The following is a 17067-nucleotide window of genomic DNA, read 5'->3' as shown; positions in this document are numbered from 1 at the left end:
GCCGGGTCTCCCTGCCATCTGGCTGTGAATCCGTGTGGAAGGGGCTGCGCGGCCCCCTCACTCAGCACCTTCCTGGGGTGGGACCCATGGGCCCGACCGGGAGGAGCCCGCTGGCTGTGGGGCCAGGCGCCAGGCCCGAGGGGCTCTCTCAATGTTTCCCCTTCTTTTTGTGTCTTTTCCGTTTTTTCCCTGAACTTTATATTCTTCCAGAACATCTTTTTTAGAAACAGTTTTATTGAGATGTAATTCACATGCACATTTTCCCCATTTAAAGTGTGCATTTCAACGGTTTTTGGTGTATCCCCAGAGTTGTGCAACCATCACCACAGTTGACTTTTGAACATTTTCACTGCCCCAGAAAGAAACCCACACTCTTTGGCTCCCACCCCACCCCCAGGCCTTTGAGCCACCCGTCTGCGTCCTGTCCCTTAGATCTGCCTGTTCTGGACATTCCACATGATGGATCCTATGCCACATGGGCTTGCGAGCCTGGCTTCCTTCACGGGGCACATTCTCAAGCTCACCCGTGTTGTAGCGCGTGTCAGGGCTCCATTCCTTCTCACAGGGGCCGAGGAAGCTCCCAGCAGGTGGGGCCCAGTTTTTCTTGTCCAGTCCTCCATCTGTGGACACCTGGCTGTCTCCCCTCATCCGTGGATTTTGATAGTCTGGTCGTGTGTCTGCAGTCAGGGATCGCGTGTCTCGGAGACGCTCCCCGCGTTGACAGGCGTGTGGTGCTTTGGGCCGTCTCTCAGAGCCTCCCGTCCTCGCCTGGGCTGCCCGGTGCCCCTGTCGGGGGACTCAGTTTTTCTAACCAGGCCCCTCTGGATGGACATGGTGGGCCTCGTGTTTTCCCCCTGTGACCACCGGGCCGGTGAGCAGCCTCGTAGGTGCATCTTCTTTACCGGTGGGAGCTGCTGGACGTCCGACCTCCTGGAGGTGGCAGTGTACCGGCAAAGGTCGTGTCACTGTCATTCCTGACAGGTTTTGCCAGACTTGCCGTCGCAGCTGCTCCTCTGCCTCCCGCCTGTGGGAGGGCGTTGGCCCGCGTCCCTGCAGCCTGGCTCACCGCGCTCCTCCTCTGCTGATGGAGAGGTGGACGCTGCGTCCCCGGGAGTCTCCGCTTGGCAGTTCTTATCCAACACCGAGTGCGTGTCTTAGACTCGCTGGTTTGCTTCTCTGAGACGTTCTCTTCTGACCCTGGCTGCCTGGCTGCTGCTCTGCTGGGTGTGGTTCCCCAGGCTTCTTACAGACTGGCGAACGGAGCCCTTCGAGAGAGCAGCTGATGTTTTTTCTAGGTTGTTCGTCTTTTGACTTTGCTCACGGTGGTTTTCTGCAGTGGAAACTTTCTTACTCGGATGTAGTCAAATTTATCAACCTTGTCTTTTGTGGTTTAGGGTTTACCGCCTACTTAGATATGCCCGCTGTACCCTAGGATTATTTTTACTCATAACAGCTTTATTGAGATATAATTCACACACCAGACAGCTCACCCTTTCCGAGCGCACAGTTTGGTAGCTTAGTGAATTCACAGGGCTGTGCAGCCATGACCACTGTCTCATTTCAGAATATTTTCATATCTCAAAATAAACCTGTACCCACCTGGAGCCCTGCCCCATTCCCCACTGCCACCACCCCGCCCCTGGAGTGGAAAGACCTGCTTTCTGTCTCTGTGGGTTTGCCGATTCTGGACGTTTCACGTCAGTCAAACCACAGTCTGTGGCCTTGTGACTCTCCTCGCTCACCGAGCATCGTGTGTTCAAGGTTCGTCCGCATTGGAGCAGGAGTCAGCACATTGTTCATTTTTGGGGCTGAATCGTATCCCATCGTGTGGACACGCACATGTGGCTGATCCGTCCTTCAGGTGGCAGACATCTGGGTTGTCTCATTTTCCAGCTGTAATGAAAGCTGTGGCCGTGAGCATCCGTGTGCGAGTTTCTATGCAGGCACACATTTTCGCCTCTGCTGGAATGGAGCGGAATTGCTGGATCTTGCGGCAGCTCTGTGTTTACCATTTGAGGAGCTGTTTCCCCAAACAGCAGCACATTCCCAGCGGCAATATGTGAGGATTCCAATTTCCGCACATCCTCCCAACCCTTGTTGCTGTCTGGCTTTAGCCGTCCTAAGGGGCGTGAGGCTGTATCTCGTTGTGGTTTTGATTGCTGTTTCCCTGATGGCTGAGGATGTTGAGCATGTTTCCCTGTGCTTCTTGGCCATTTGTATGTCTCCTTTGGAGAAATGTCCATTCAAATCTTTTACCCATTTTCAAAATGGGCCATCTTTTTATTATCAAGTTAGGAGTGTTCTTGTTATTGAGTAAGAGTTCCTCATATATCCTGGACACAAGTCCCTTATCAGATATCGTACTTGCAAATAGTTTTTCTCATTCTGTGGGTTGTCTTTTATTTTGTAAATAATAGGTTAAAAATGCAAAAAATGCAGTTTATATTCTTAGGGAGCTATCGATGTAGTTTTTTTGGTTATTCTTTGATTTTTTTTTGAGGAAGATTATCCCTGAGCTAATATCTGCCGCCAATCCTCCTCTTTTTGCTGAGGAAGGCTGGCCCTGAGCTAACATCCGTGCCCATCTTCTTCTACTTTATATGTGGGACGCCTACCACAGCATGGCTTGCCAAGCGGTGCCATGTCCACACCTGGGATCCGAACTGGCGAACCCTGGGCCGCCGAAGTGGAACGTGCACACTTAACCGCTGTGCCACCGTTCCGGCCCCACAAAAGTCTTAAATTTTGATGAAATTCCATTTATTTAGTTTTTTTCCTTCATTGCTTGTGCTTTTGGTGTCGTATCTAAGAGCCCATTTCCTAGTCCAAAGTCACGAAGATTTCCTCCTATATTTTCCCAAAATCGCTTTTAAGATTATCCTGTCAAAACCGACTACGGTGGAGCTATTTTAAACAGAGTTGAAGCTGCCTTTCCAGAGAGATGGCCTTGCTGTCCCGAACCTTAGACGGGCCAAACCTCCGGACAGACCCGCAGTGGCCCCGGTCTAACCAGCAGCTTTTGACAGTCAGCGGGGGAAGCACGTCCTGATCACGACGACAGGATGGCGATTCTGAAGACGGAGCCGGCGGGCAGCAGGGTTTCCTGAGACTCGCCCTCTGCCTCCCGCTGCCCTGAAAACTGCCTGGGGGACGGCGTCCCTGTGTGGCCTTCAGAGGCTCCGATTTACCGCCTGGCGGGACACGGTTTGGGTTTCCACCTGAGTCCCTGCTCCCCAGGTTGCACTTCTCTGACCCCGAATAAACTTTTTGCTTCTCTTGCAGTCTTCCTCTTATTCATGGACAATCTCATGATTTTTTATCCACTACTTTTATTGTTTAAGTTTGGAAATTAGATCCTCAGTTCAGTTCACAGAAATCGCGCCTCCACCTCTCCTCCTCCTCCCTAACCCGTTGATCCTCCGCTAATGGGTGTTTCCCTGTCCATCTGAGATGTCGCTGAGATGGAGCCTGACTTGATCGTGCTGAGGCTGATGCCGGCTGTTGGAGCCTATGGATCCTCTTCTGGCCTCCCAGCCTGTCCGCTGAGCCGGGCTTTCTGGGCAGGACTGTTGTCCTTAGAGCAGCATTTTAACAGGTTTTACTAAATGGTGGAATGAGTCTGAATTTTCTAGCATATTTTTGCTTGTTAATTTAAAAATGAACCTTAGAATCATTGCTAGCTTTAAAAAACTCTATTCCTGGTTTTCTTTTCTTTTTTTTTTTTTTTTTTTTTGAGAATCACAAAAAACATAGAGATCAACCCAGGGAGGCAGCCTGTCTTGCCTTCCCGGAACGGGGGTCTCTGTTGCAGGTTCCCTCTGTGAGCCCAAGAGCATGTCATTTGTTCTTTGTAGGGGCTTTGGCCATTTCTCATCTGGCTGATTCTTAGGTGTTTTGCCTTGTTGCTTCATAAATGGGTCTTTCCTTTGTGATATCTGCCAGCAGACTGATGTTTTATATAGAAAAGCGATTGAACTCAGGATTGTAGTTCAGCACCAGCCTTTTGCTGAAATGTCTTAGTGCTTATGACTTTTTCCAGTTGATCCTCTTGGTCCTCTGAGCTCACAATCCAATGGTCCTGAAGGTGCAGTGACTTTAGAGGGAAGGGTCTCTCTCGGGGGACCGGGAGGCAGCAGGAGCAGAACACAGGAACCCCTTCCCTGCCCCGTCCTCGGGGCCCCTCCTGCCCTGCTCCCCACCAGCCTCAGGGCCTTTGCACGTGGCATTTCCCCGTGCAGGGACACCCTCGTGTGTGGCCTCCTGAGAGCCCTTCCCGTCACCCCCCTTGCGTGCACACCCTGTGTCTGTCCTTCTAAGCCTGTTTACTGTTGTTGTCACACTCTGGTCTCTGCCGTCAGTCTGCCTCAGAGGAGCTGGGCTTCACCTGGGCCGGAGCTGGCTCTCATGCTCTGCAGCCTGTGTGGGGCACATGTTAGCTGCTCCCCAAATACGGGTCCAATGAGTGACTAAGCCAGGCTCCGCGAGGCTGAGATGGGGCATCTGGGCTGAGGGAGCAGCTCTCTGGGTGGGCGCTGCCGCGGGGCAGCCTGGGGTCTGCAACAGGGACAGAGCTCCAAGGCCGTGCTCCGCCGGGGCTCCCCTCTGCCACCCTCTCCAGGCCCCTTCCTAGGGACCTGGCCCCTCCCCCTGCCCTCCCCCTCACTCCAGCGGTTCCCTGGGACACAGGGGGACTGGGAGTTGCCGTCCAGCAGTGGCCGAGCCCTCGGGGCCCTGGGGTTGTCCTGGCGCCCGCCCCCAGCCTCCAGGCGCTCTGACCGGTCCTCTCTCTTGCAGTTCATGGCCTCCCATGGGAACAATGCTGCGAGAGCCACGTACGAGTCCAAAGTGCCCTCTTTCTACTACCGGCCCACGGCTTCCGACTGTCAGTGAGTAACAAAGGGCTTTTGTCAGGGTCGCTGGTAAACAGCACTGGGCCCGGAGACGGCTCTGCAAGGACCCGCGGGGCAGGCAGGGCTGCCCAGAGTGAGCGGGCAGGGGCCACGCGGGCGTGCGGCTCTGTCTCCACCCTCCTCCCGCTGGGTTTTGGCTCTTGGCATGGTGGCCAGTGGCCGGAAGGAGGGTGGGGACCGACATTTTGCAGTTAGTAGCTGCAGCCACCTGGGTTCCGGGGGCAGCGGGGGTCTTGCCCGGCGGCTCAGTGTGGGTTTCAAAGGTCCCCGTGGGCAGTCCGGGAGGAGGATGCTGAGGAGCTGCTGTGCGTTTGGCTCATGCTGGCTCAGCAGTGCAGGCGTGGACATGGGGAAAGTCAGACCCTCTCCCACGTGGCCCCCGGTGGCCGGAGGCTGGCTCGGGTGACCTCGCATCAGTCACTAACGTCTCTGAGCCTCGGCGTCCCCATCTGCCTTTCTGTGGGCGTCATGAGGTGACAGTGCTGCAGACTTTGCATGGGGATCCCCCCCCCCCAACCTCTGGCATCCCCTCTCCCGTTCAGGCTGGATGGCCCTGCCATTTGTGCAGGCTGTTCCTACCCCGAGCCCTCACCAGTCCCCCAGCGACACCCCCAGCACCCTGGGCCTGTCTGTTTTGCTCCCTCTGTTCTGCCTTCGGAGGAGCCCCTTCCTCCGGCCACTCAGAGCTGGGGGGCGGGCACTGAGCACTTTCCTTCTTGGGTCCTGTGGGCTAGGGGCTCCTCCATGGGAGGGGGCCCCTCGGATTCTCTCTTCCCAGTGCCCAGCACAGGGCAGGCACCCCTGTGAGGTTCTGGGGGTCAGGGGTGACTGTGAGGGACCTATGGACCCAGGTTCTTGGGGAGGGGCTTTGGGGTGGGGCTGGGCTCCCAACTGACTGGTCGGGCTGAGCCCCAAGGGAACATCCCCCCCACCCAGGGGCCGTCTCCTGCTCCTTCCACTGGGGCTGCTGGGAGATGCTGCCTGCTACCCCTGTCACGGGAGCTGTTGCTCAGGCCGGCCGTCACCTCCAGACGCCTCCCTCTCTGGCCGTGGCCTCGGGGCCTCCTCCCTGACCGTGTCTTGCTGGCTCCCTCCTCCTCCCCAGGACTTCTAACCTCCTGAGCCAGCCTCCTCCCAGCCCTGGGCCTTCCTTCCCCAGGACGCCCATGGCCCTCTGTCCTCCCAGAGCCCGACCATCCCCCAGCCCAGAACCTGGGATGGGTCTCCACGCAGGTGACCCCCATTCCTTGGGCAGCTGGACAGCTCTCGGCCGCCTGTGCAGGGCAGGTGGCCCTCCTCCAGAACGTCCTTCCTCTTGGGAAGGGGATAAGGACCTGGCCCACCGCCCCCCGGCCAGGCCCTGCACTCCGGCCCCTCTGGCTCCCCATCACAATGGCCCACCCTGTGAACCGACCCGTGGCTGGGCACCTGGGAGGGCTTGGCAGCATCTTCTCCATGAACCGCACAGAGCCAGGGACGGCCCGTTCAGGTCCCCGCCTCACAGACGGGACTGAGGCCAGCAGCTCCCTAGAGGCGTCACCCTCCCACATGCGACGTCTGCTCCTTCACCCTCACGGTGGGCCTGGGCCGCCCCAGCACGGAGCGGTGTCACAGACTGAGACGCCAGCCACGGCTCCAGGCTCCCAGCGAGTGGGCCCCGCAGGCCTGCCCGGCCGGGTGGGAGGCAGCTGCATCTGGACAGGATGCTCTGGGTCTGTGCGCACGGGCCCCACCTCTCCCACCCTCTGAGCTGCTAGGAGGACAGACTGGGTCCCGGGCCTCGGGCCTTACCGGGATGCTTGGCCGATCTCCCTCCGTCCTGGTCTCTGGAAGTGCTCATGGAGACCATGCATGTCCCTCCCAGGGGCTGCAGGTGACCAGGTGCCCCGGGAGGGAGCGTGCTCTGAACCCTAGGTGGGACCTGCCCACCTGATCCTCCACTAGGGAGAGGTGCATGGAGCAGAGCCTGCCCTGTCCACACGCACGGTAGGCATAGGCCAGCCCAGGCCAGGCCAGGAGGACCAGGAGAGCGTCGATGCCGAGCATAAGGTCTACAGCTGTGGGGCGGTGGGAGGTGTGGACTGAGTCCCATGTGGACTGTGGAGCTGTGGGGCGGTGAGAGGCATGGACCGAGTCCCGTGTGGACTGTGGAGCTGTGGGGCGGTGGGAGGCGTGGACCGAGCCCTGTGTGGACTGTGGAGCTGTGGGGCGGTGGGAGGCGTGGACCGAGCCCCGTGTGGACTGTGGAGCTGTGGGGCGGTGGGAGGTGTGGACCGAGCCCCGTGTGGACTGTGGAGCTGTGGGGCGGTGGGAGGCGTGGACCGAGCGCCGTGTGGACTGTGGAGCTGTGGGGTGGTGGGAGGCGTGGACCGAGCCCTGTGTGGACTGTGGAGCTGTGGGGCAGTGGGAGGCGTGGACCGAGCGCCGTGTGGACTGTGGAGCTGTGGGGCGGTGGGAAGCGTGGACCGAGCGCCGTGTGGACTGTGGAGCTGTGGGGCGGTGGGAGGTGAGGACCGACTCCCTCTGTAGACTGTAGAGTGCTGTGGAACAGTAGGAGGTCCCTTTGGGCCCGTGATGTGGACTGTGGGGTGCAGCTCCCTGATTTGCACGCTTTGGTCAGGCTCCTTGCAGGGCCAGCGCTGCAGCAGCTCCAGGGAGACAAAGGCTCGCAGGCCTCGGTTTCCCCAGCTGTGAGGTGGGGAGGATGGGTAGCTGCCGGGGTGTTGTGAGGATGGAGATGGCGCCGGGTGGCAGAGTCTGGCCCAGGGTGGGTTCCCAAGGTGTGTTGATCCCGCCCCCCCCACCTGTCTGAAGCCCCGAGCCCACCTGGCGAGCTGGGATAAGGATCAGAGGGTCGGGCCACGTGGTCGTTTCAGCGGCGGGCGTGGCTCAGGAGGCCGGGACGCAGGCTCTTCCTGTGTCACCTGCACCCTGGAGTTTCCGTCCCCACATCGGGGAAGGACAGTCATACTGGTGGCTCTCAGTTTTACTTCTGATGGAAACCAGCCCCTCCCTGCTTCCTGTGTGACCCGCGGGAGAGGCCTGGGGCCCACGGGGCCACGGACCCAGCAGCCCCCCGCTTCCTGGCAGCCACGTGTTCCAGGAGAAGTCCCAGAGCCCCGAGCTCCCCAGGGCCCCGGCAGGCGGAGCGCCCCCCCTGAAGAGGCTGGGTGCTGGCTTCCTGGGGCCGCGGTGACTCAGCTCCACCGCCCGGCGCTGCAGCCACAGGGTTCACCATCTCACAGGCCTGAGGCTGCAGCCACAGGGTTCACCGTCTCACAGGCCCGAGGCTGCAGCCACAGGGTTCACCGTCTCACAGGCCCGAGGCTGGAGCCGAGATCCACAGCACAGGGTGGGTCCTCTCTCCTCGCCTGTGGATGCTGGCCTCTCCCCGTGTCCCCCTGAGTCGTCCCTCCGTGCGTGTCTGTGACTCACCTGGTCTTTAAGGGCACGGGTCAGACTGGGTTGGCCACCCGACTCCAGGCGACCTCATCATAGGTCATTAATCTGCCACCAGTTGTCTGCCGGTAGGGCCAGTCTGAGGGCCGGGGGCGAGGACTCCAGCATCCTTTGTCGAGGGGGATGCAGTTCAACCCATCACAGCCTAGACACAGATGAAATGCTGGGTGGCCAGGTTCCCTCAGGAGGCGGGGGCCCCGGGGCATGGGGCGGGCGGACACGAAAGCTGCGGGGGCCCCGGCGCTTAGTGAGGGGATAGTGTGTCCTCTCTGTTTTCCCCTGGTACAAAGGAGAGAAAGAAACCCCCTTGGGAGCTGCTCACTGTGCAGAAGGGGAAACTGAGGCCCTGGGGGGGCTCACCTCCCCAGGAGGGAAAGCCCACCCCTGGGCCTCCAGGCAGGTGTCCTAGAACACGTGACTCAGAGGGTGATGGGATGCAGAGAGAAGGCGTCAGTAAGGACAGTCGGACGCCAGGCCCCCAACAGTGGGCCGGCAGGTGGGTGCGCCCCATAGCCGCTCTCGTCCATGGCTTGTTGGCAGGTGTGGCCACCCCTCGTCACAGGGCTGGGCGTGTCGTGGGTACCCTGTGGGTGCTTCCCTGGTCCAGGAGGCTGGGCCAGATGGCCTCAGGAGCCCCCAGGGACAGGCTGGCACTGATACCCTGCAGGGCGAGTGGTTTGGGATAGCTCTGCCAAGCGGGCGGGTGCTCCCTCCTGGTGCCTGCTCCCAGGGCTGCCTCCTGCTGCTGCTTCTGGAAGCTCCCGTGCCAGGCCCAGGAGGCCCTTGTGTGCAGGTGTGAGCCATGGGACTGGCATCCATGCCAAGGCAGTAGCCCCAGACCTCCTGGGTCCCATTTCTGATGGGCATGGACAAGGCCACAGGACGGCTGCCAGCTCCCTTGATGTCCGCCAGGCCCCTGGCTCACACACGTGTGACGCTGGGTCCTCCCCGGCTCTGAGAGGCCAGGCACGTTTCCCCGTGTTACAGATGTGACACTGGGCGCGAGAGGGACTGACTCCCCAGGGTTGTCAGGCTAGCCCCCCATAGGGGGTGGAGTGGTGTCTCTCCCCAAAGTCAAGTCAAGTCCCAACCGCGGGACCTGTGAAGGGACCTTATTTGGAAATGGGGTCCTTGCAGATGAGATCAAGTGCGGGATCTCCAACGAGATGATCTGGCTTTAGGGTGGGCCCAAATCCAATGGCAGCTGTCTTCGTAAGAGAAAGGAGAGGGAGCCTGAGAGGGACACACAGCGAAGCCACACGACGACGAGGCTGAGATGGGAGTGGTGCGGCCACAAGCCCGGGAAGCCGCAGCCGCCAGAAGCTGGAGGGGCCTGGAGCAGACTGTCCTCCCGGACCCGGAGAAGGTCCATCCCTGTTGTTTCAAGACACCCCGTCTGGGGTGATTAGTTACAGCAGCCCCAGGACACGCATGCTCACCGGTGCATGGAGCCAGGGCCCCAGAGGCAGGCCAAGGGTGCGAGGCGGCCTCTGGAGGACTGGGGGATCCCGGTGGACCTGGGTGCGACCCCAGCTTCGTGCCTGACCACCCGGGCCCAGCACGAGGCCAGAGCTCTCCTGTTCTGTTCTGTGTTCGTGACCAGACACGGAAGAGCCGGAAGCTGGGGAGCGGGGCCAAGGCTGCGCCCGCCCTCCACCTCGCACCGGGCTTGTGTTGTCCTCAGAGGGGCGGCCATCTCCGTGGTGCCGTCACTTTATGCTCACGTGGGCAGAGGCAGGAGTGGGGCGTGCGGCCTCTGGGGACAGGGGTCTTGGCGCAGCAGCTGACGGTGCCGTCAGGGACCTGGGGCGGCCCCTCAGGTCCTGCAGTGCTTTCAGTCTGTGTCCGACAGTTTCTTCCTGATCCCTGTGGGGGCCACCCAGCCAGGGGACAGTCAGGGGCAGCTTCCTGGCCTTCAGGGGTCCTGACAGTGGCTGGCACTGTCCTCAGAGCCACCCTCCAAGGCGGTGCCAGGGGGCCGTCTCCCAGGTGACAGGGTCAGGGTTCTGGGCTGGTCCCCTGAGTCTGCAGAGACGGGGGAGGGGCCAGGCACATCTGCTGGTCCTCCGCGCCCCGTCCCGCAGGGGGCGCAGGCTGAGGGGAGGTGGGGACCCAGAGAGACAGCCTCAGAGGACACCAGGGCCAACATCTCCAGGATATTTGGGAATCCAGGTGAGCTGTCCACCCGGCCCCGCAGAGGGATTCGTCAGAGGAGCAGGAAGATCGTGTCCGTGCCCTGGGACCTTACAGCACAGAGCTGGGCAGGACCGCAAACCCCAGAGGCCGGAGAGTCAGCGAGTGCAGCCTGTGAGAGCGGCATGGGAATGCCACGGAGCAGGTTCAGCAAGGGTCTGGGGAGGTGGGGTTGGGTGTCAAGGCCAAGGTCATGGAGGCCCCCCCCCTCCCCCGCCGTGGACATTCAAGCTTGGAGATGAGGAGGTGTGGGGGCTGCGGGGGGCACAGGTGGGCAGGGGCTGAGTGGGAGGAATGGGGAGGAGGCAGCATGCTGAGCAGGGGACGGAGATGAGGTCAGGGCCATGGGGGTCACAGAGGGTCTTGTCGGCACTGGAAGAGCTGAGTGGAGGACTGTGGAGGGCATTGAGCCGAGGGCACAGTTGCCTTGTGTCCATCTGGCTCCCTGGGGAGAACAGACCCTGGGGGGCGGCCTGGGAGGAGGGAGGTGGCAGCCCGGATGAGGGCGGAGGGGAGGCCGAGCTAGGTTTGCTGATAATCAGTGCGGGGCCTGGAGGAAGGAGTGGTAGGCTTGTGCAGCCCACCAGGGAAGGGGCCCCCCTGCAGAGCGAGCCCCTCCTCTGCCGGCCTGGCCTTCCCTGGCTGCTGCCCTTTCGAGCCCTCTGACCTACTGTGCCCTGACTACAGCTTCCCTGATGAGGGTCGGTGCTGGCCCAGGCCAGGTGCGGGCGGGGCCCCCCAGCTCTCTCTGCCAGAGCCCACCCAGCGGACAGATGCTGTGTTCCCTCACGGGGCAGGGGCCTCTTCCTTCTCTAAATCCTAGTGATCAGCTGAAGGGAGGTGGTCAGTGGGATAGGAAGCAGCCGTGGGAACTCGCCACGCCATGCCGACCCAGAGCACGTGCTCCATGGGGACGCCGGTCCTAAAAGGCCACACACGCACGGCTCCATTTACAGGAAGTATCCAGAACGGGCAACTCCAGAGCCAGGAAGTGGACTCGTGGTTTGGGGGGGCGGGAGCAGGGGGTGACTACGGATGGGTACAGGTTTCTATTTGGGGTGATGGAATGTTCTGGAACTGGGTAGTGGTGAACATGCCATGAACCCTGAGTCGACCACTTTAAGTGGGTGAATTATGGTATGCAATTGTACCTCAGTTTTTAAAGGCAGGGTGTTAAGTGGTGAAACTGGTGAGCAAATGCTTTTAAAAATGGAAGCTGCAGCCCTTCTGGCCAGTGTTTGCGGCCACCCTCCTGACCACGGGGCTTCCAGGGCCGGGTGCCCACAGGGCCCCAGGAGCGGCCCTCGGCCCCGCTGTCAGGCCCAGGGAGCGTTCCCCCGCCCTCCGCCAGCTGGGTCCCGGGCTCCCGGCTTACTGTCCCCTCTCTCTGCAGACTCCTGCGGGAGCAGTGGATCCGGGCCAAGTACGAGCGGCAGGAGTTTACGCGCCCCGAGAAGCAGGAGCCGTACTCTGCAGGTGAGGCCACAGGGTCTCTGCCTCTGTCTCTGTCTGTCCGTGTCTCTCTCTCTGTCTCTGTTCCCTCCCCATCTCCCCGGAGCCGGCAGAATCTCTGGGATCCTGCAGCCGTGCCTCTGCTCCGGGTGAGGGCAGGGGGAGGGTCCTGGCAGGGGGAGGGGTGAGCGGGCACACAGCAGAGGCAGCACCAAAGCCAGGGGTGGGCCAGGCCGCCCGGTGGTCCCGTCAGCACGGGGAGTGATGCCCGTTCTGAGCACGAGGAAAACCAGCCAGGTGGTCAGATGCGAGGTGGCTCCAGAGCCCATCGGAGCAACCCCGTATCCCACCACACGGCCGCGCAGGGCCAGTGGTCCTGAGTCCAGGGGCTGTGGGGCCAGGAGGGGCTCTGCGTGCAGCCGGCACACCCTCGGAGCAGCCCCCCCCATCCCCTGTCCCCGCCCCCCTCGTGTGGCCTTGATTCAATTACCATCGCCCTTGCAGCATCTCCTTCCCTCCCCACGGTCCCTAATGAGAGAGCAAGGGCAGCACACGGGCATCTGCTGTCAGCGCAGGGTCTGCGCATGCTCCGTCCCTGCCTGACACCCGGCCTGCCGGCCCCGGGAGCCCCGGGAAGGCCCCAGAGCAATTCTGTCTCCCAGGCGTAAACCTGTCAGCGATCCATACAGCGCTTTGTGGCCTCCTTTCAGAGGCGGTGCAGGGTGGCTGACGCTGCATCACAGAATGCTGTGTCTGTCCTCCCGTCGGGACATCTGGTTGTAAGTGACAGGAATCCACCTCAGCTGGGTGTAAAGAAAACGCGAATGGGATTGGCTCACATAATTGGAGCGGCTCCAGGCACAGCTTGATCCAGGGGTTCAGTTGGTGTTGTCAGGACTTGGCTTCCATGTTTCCACCTCTGGTTCTGCTTCCCTGGGTTAGCACCAACCCTCCTGGTGGCAGTTCTGCTCCATCAGAGATGGTCAGGGATGGCTGGTCTGGACGGGCGTGGGACCCAGTCACGATGACCAGGGGGGTATGGTGTGTGCCTGCCTCTGGAACTGGGAGCAGTCCTCTCGAGAAAAAGTGGGATCTGGGTTCCAGAAGTGGGGGTGCACCCAGGGCGGCAGAACCCACAGATCTGAGCCATCACAGGCGTTTGGAGAGTGGGGTCTCCAGGGGCATCTGGGTGTCGGTTCCAGGTGCTCAGGTTGGCTGAGGCCAGCAGAGCCCAGAGGTGTGACGGCTGTGGTGAGCTGGGGGACCGCGCCCCCCGCCCCAGCCCGTGGTTCCCGCACAGATGCTGCCTCCAGCTCGCGCATCGTCTGCCCTTCCTCTCATGGGCCATCCCCAGTCCCCCGGGAGCGTGTGAGACGTTGGCGGGCCGACAGAAGTTTGCGGGGACCCTAGCAGCATCTGAGCGGCTGGCCTTTGAAGGCCGTGGCTGTGAGGAGGCTGCGTCTCTGTCAGGCCATCCCAGCCGGCGGGAGCAGCACCCCTGTTACTGTCACTTTTGCCCGTTGCCCGGAAAGCCGGTCACGAGCAGAGGGAGGGTTAGCTCACAGGAGGCCAAGCGAGGAGGTGGGAGAGTGAGTCTCCAGCCGGCTCCCTGAAAATGGGGGCTCAGGGTATTCGTGGGGTGCAGGGCGAGGTGGTGGGAAGTGTGCAGATAGATGATCTGGGGTGAGCAGCGGTGAGAGATTGATGGTCTCCACGCCTCTGCACGGGAGGCATGCTCACCACATGGCACGTGACACATCTCAGGGCGGGGCTTTTAGCCTCTGGGCGTCTAAAGGTTGCCTGTCGGACGTCTGCGCAGCCCAGTTGATGGGTCAGTGGTCTCAACTGGCCTGGAGTGGACACAGGGTCCTGATTCCTGGAAAACAGCTCACGCACCCATTGCCGGGGCGACCCAGGCCCGGGGAGGTGTCTGCAGGAGCCGGGTGGAGTTGGGCAGCAAGTCGCCGGAACAGCCCGTCAGCCACGCGGCGGAACGGCTAGAACTGCAACCGGTCATGGCACGGAGGAAGGAACTTTGGTTACCAGCCACCGAATCATCCAGGACTGAGCTGTTTGCCGGTTTCCCCCCGAGCCCCCTGGACAGCTGCGCGGCCCCGTGGGGATGTCGTCCGTCTGGACACAGGGTGCCCACCCTTCACAGTGAGGACAGCCCAGGGAGGTGGGCGAGTGTGGCTGGGGCTGCGGCCACAGAGAGAGCACTCGGGGGCTTCTTGTGGGGGCTGCCGGGCAGCGGGGGCGCGGACGTGACTGTGTGGACCCCGCGTGAACCACCCCGCAGAGGACAGCGTCTTGAGGACCTGCTGGAGGGGCGGCGCTGGCGTCCTGGACCACTCGCTGTGCGCTGGGTCCTCATCCTCAGCCGCGTGGGAGGCAGCGGCCCAGTGTGGCTCTCACCCTGAAGGGCAGTGTGGGGCCTTCTGGCCCTTTCCGCGTGTGGCCTCTTACCTCTGAGTGCCTGGCCCCTGGCCTGGCCCCGAGGGCTCCCTCTCATCGAGGCGACCCTGGCCTCAGCTCCGCTCCTCCAGAGCCAGTGCAGAGGCCCTTCCTGCAGCCCTCACGTCCCGCCCCCGAAGCTCGCCCGCCGCCTCCCCAGGCCCCAAGTGGTCATGTCCATGCCCCCCTACCCAGGCCCAGCCCTGCAATTCACAGGAACAGAGCCCTGGGGCCATCAGCTTGTGTCCTGCCTCCACCGAGGTCCTCACGGGGCCACCATCGGGGCAAGGCCACCTCAGGGTCATGTGGGGAGGTGCCCAGTACGCTGGCTGAGAGCCCCCAGGTCCTGGTACCGCCCCGCTCTGGGGACCCAGAGGGGCCTGAGCCGTGGTCCTGTGTGTGGGTCCTGCTGGAGCAGCCCCTAAATCTCACCGGCTCGCTGCGGAGGCCTCCCCTCTCCTCCCGCCCCCGATCTCCTCCAGGAGTGGGGCAGCATGCGGGAAGCCCCAGGGGCACCGCCCCCTCAGCCCAGTGCCCCAGACCCGCGTCCTGCCCAGCACGCGGCAGGGTGGAGGGGCAGCAGAGCCCAGCATCCAGGGCGGCCGGCCCGCGTCCAGGGCAGGAGGGCAGGTGGAGCAGACGTGCCAGGACCGGCCGGCCACCCCGGAGCTGCCCCCTCCCTGTGGGTCCTCCTCAGACGCCCCTCCCCGGCCGTGAGGAGCAGCGGGGGGTTTCCAGGCGCCTCCCTCCGGCTCCCCATTGGCCGCAAGACACACCCCCTGGCCCACACGAATGCAGAAGTGCCCTGTGCGTCTGCGGAGGAAGGGGAAATGCAGTGTGGAGGTGAGGCGCCCGGCCTGACCTGCCCGGAGTGAGCTGGAGCCATGGGCCGCCCCGCGGGGTCGCAGGGCCGGCCGCCGTGTGCTGTGTCGGGAGCCTGTACCGTCAGCTTGGGTGTGGTGCCCTGGGGTGTGGGGAGTGGGCACAGCAGCGTGCACCTGCCGCCAAGGCCTGTCACCCTGCACAGCTGCCCGGCCTCGGACCGCGCTCAGGGCGTCCCAGCAGGGAGAGTCCGGCCCCCGGCATCCAGGAGCTCCTGGGACCAAACAGACAGTTCAAGCAACAAAACAAATGACGATAGAGGATTTTAACCCAGAGGATAAAGTACACGCCAGAGTCCGTTCCCAGATGAAGAAAGAACTGAGTCAGTCCGTCACAGGGGAGAAGGGACGACTCCTTCTCACAGAATTCCAGCGAGTGAAGGCGCGAGAATCGAGGGATGCGGGAGGTGGCCAGCAGTCGGAGCCCCGGGGACCGGGAGCAGATCAGACCGTGGCGGACGCCCAGTCGGCGGTGGAGTAGGAGGGGCGGGATTTACCTGGTGTCTTCCCGAGACGCTGACCAGGACAGAGGGGAAGTAGCACCTTCCCGGGGGGGACCCAGCAGCCCCCTTCTGGGGTGACCGAGGGGCGTGGACGATGCGCACTGAGAGCCACAGTTCACCTCAGCTGAGAGGAGATGCCACGTGAGCCCGGCCCCGGGACCCTGGACGGGACACCGACCGCGTTCCGCAAGATGCCGAGGCTGTGGAACGCACAGCAAGATGCGGGACCGTCAGAGGCTGCCGGCGGCCAGGAGTCACGCCACGTGCCGCACCATCTGGACGGCAGCCTGGGGCTGGGGGACATTAGAGGGACCTCGGTGGACGGGGCGGAAGTTGTCAGCAGTGTTGCCCAAGGTGACTGTGGCTTTGATGGCTATACTGTGGTCAGGCGTGTGCTGATGCTGGGGCCGGCCCACGGGGTCGGGAGCCTGCCGCGTCCCCTGCTCAGTCACTGCACATGTGCGTTCCCACCCACTGACAGGCCGGGTGGGACCTGGCACCCCGCGTGGCTGAGTCTCACGGGACCTGGTGGCAGGGAGGGCACGGGCCGGCCTGTGGCAGCAGGGGCTGGGGTCCAGGTGGCCCCGGACAGGCGGGTGCTGACCTGGCACTCCCCACCGTCCACACTCCATTCCGCCACCTCAGCCGAGGTCCTGGGTGTGGGGAGGAGCCTGCACCCCCATGATAACAGGGCCTCTTGGGCTGGGTGCGCCCCCACCTGCCCCACCCCAGGCCCTGCTCGCGGGGGCTGACCCTGGGTACAGCTGCTCCTGGCTCCCTCCCCACACTGGCTCTGTCTTGAGCCAGAGTCTCAATGGCTGCCTTTCAGGCCGGACAATGCCCCCTGTTGTCCAGAGGGCCAGGCCGCCCCCAGTCACCGACAGACACAGCGCTTCCTGCGAGGCGTCGGACCCCCGTTCCTCCCGTGGGGTTATCCTCTCCCTGCCTCCTCTCCGCCGGTCCCCGCCATGGGTTAGGGTACTGCCTCCTAAGACACCTGGCTGTGCAGTCAGTGCTGTCCTGCCTGGGTCCCAAATGTCACAGGGAGAGTTGAGTGCTCAGAGGCAGGTGGGGCCAGGGCCTCACTGAGTGACAGAGCCCACCCCCGTGCCTCGGTTTCCCCATCTGTGCAGTGGGGAGGACATGGTGCCCAGTGCAGGGTTGTTGTTGGGACATCAGCTGTGGGGTACACAGTGGGCCCAAGGTGTCTCTGAG

The 17067-nt window shown here is 62.3% G+C and overlaps 1 protein-coding gene across 3 annotated transcripts in view; it reads left to right on the top strand.

The window, feature by feature from the left end:
- The window catches only part of ADAP1 (ArfGAP with dual PH domains 1), a 62983-nt gene that overhangs the window by 27921 nt on the left and 17995 nt on the right, over nt 1-17067 (top strand). For 2 of the 3 annotated variants that reach the window (XM_044746627.2, XM_070484048.1), the window contains exons 3-4: nt 4795-4886; nt 11956-12038. In XM_044746627.2, coding sequence (XP_044602562.2) covers nt 4795-4886; nt 11956-12038 — 175 coding nt within the window. Of the gene's footprint in view, nt 1-4794; nt 4887-10465; nt 10708-11955; nt 12039-17067 lie in introns of those variants that run through there. The other variant, XM_070484050.1, reaches the window with a different exon arrangement.

The sequence above is a fragment of the Equus asinus genome, chromosome 14 (assembly GCF_041296235.1).
Source record: "Equus asinus isolate D_3611 breed Donkey chromosome 14, EquAss-T2T_v2, whole genome shotgun sequence".
In the NCBI taxonomy this organism is placed as follows: Eukaryota; Metazoa; Chordata; class Mammalia; order Perissodactyla; family Equidae; genus Equus; species Equus asinus.
Note: the sequence above shows the minus strand (reverse complement) of the source record. Positions and strands in the feature narration are given on the sequence as shown.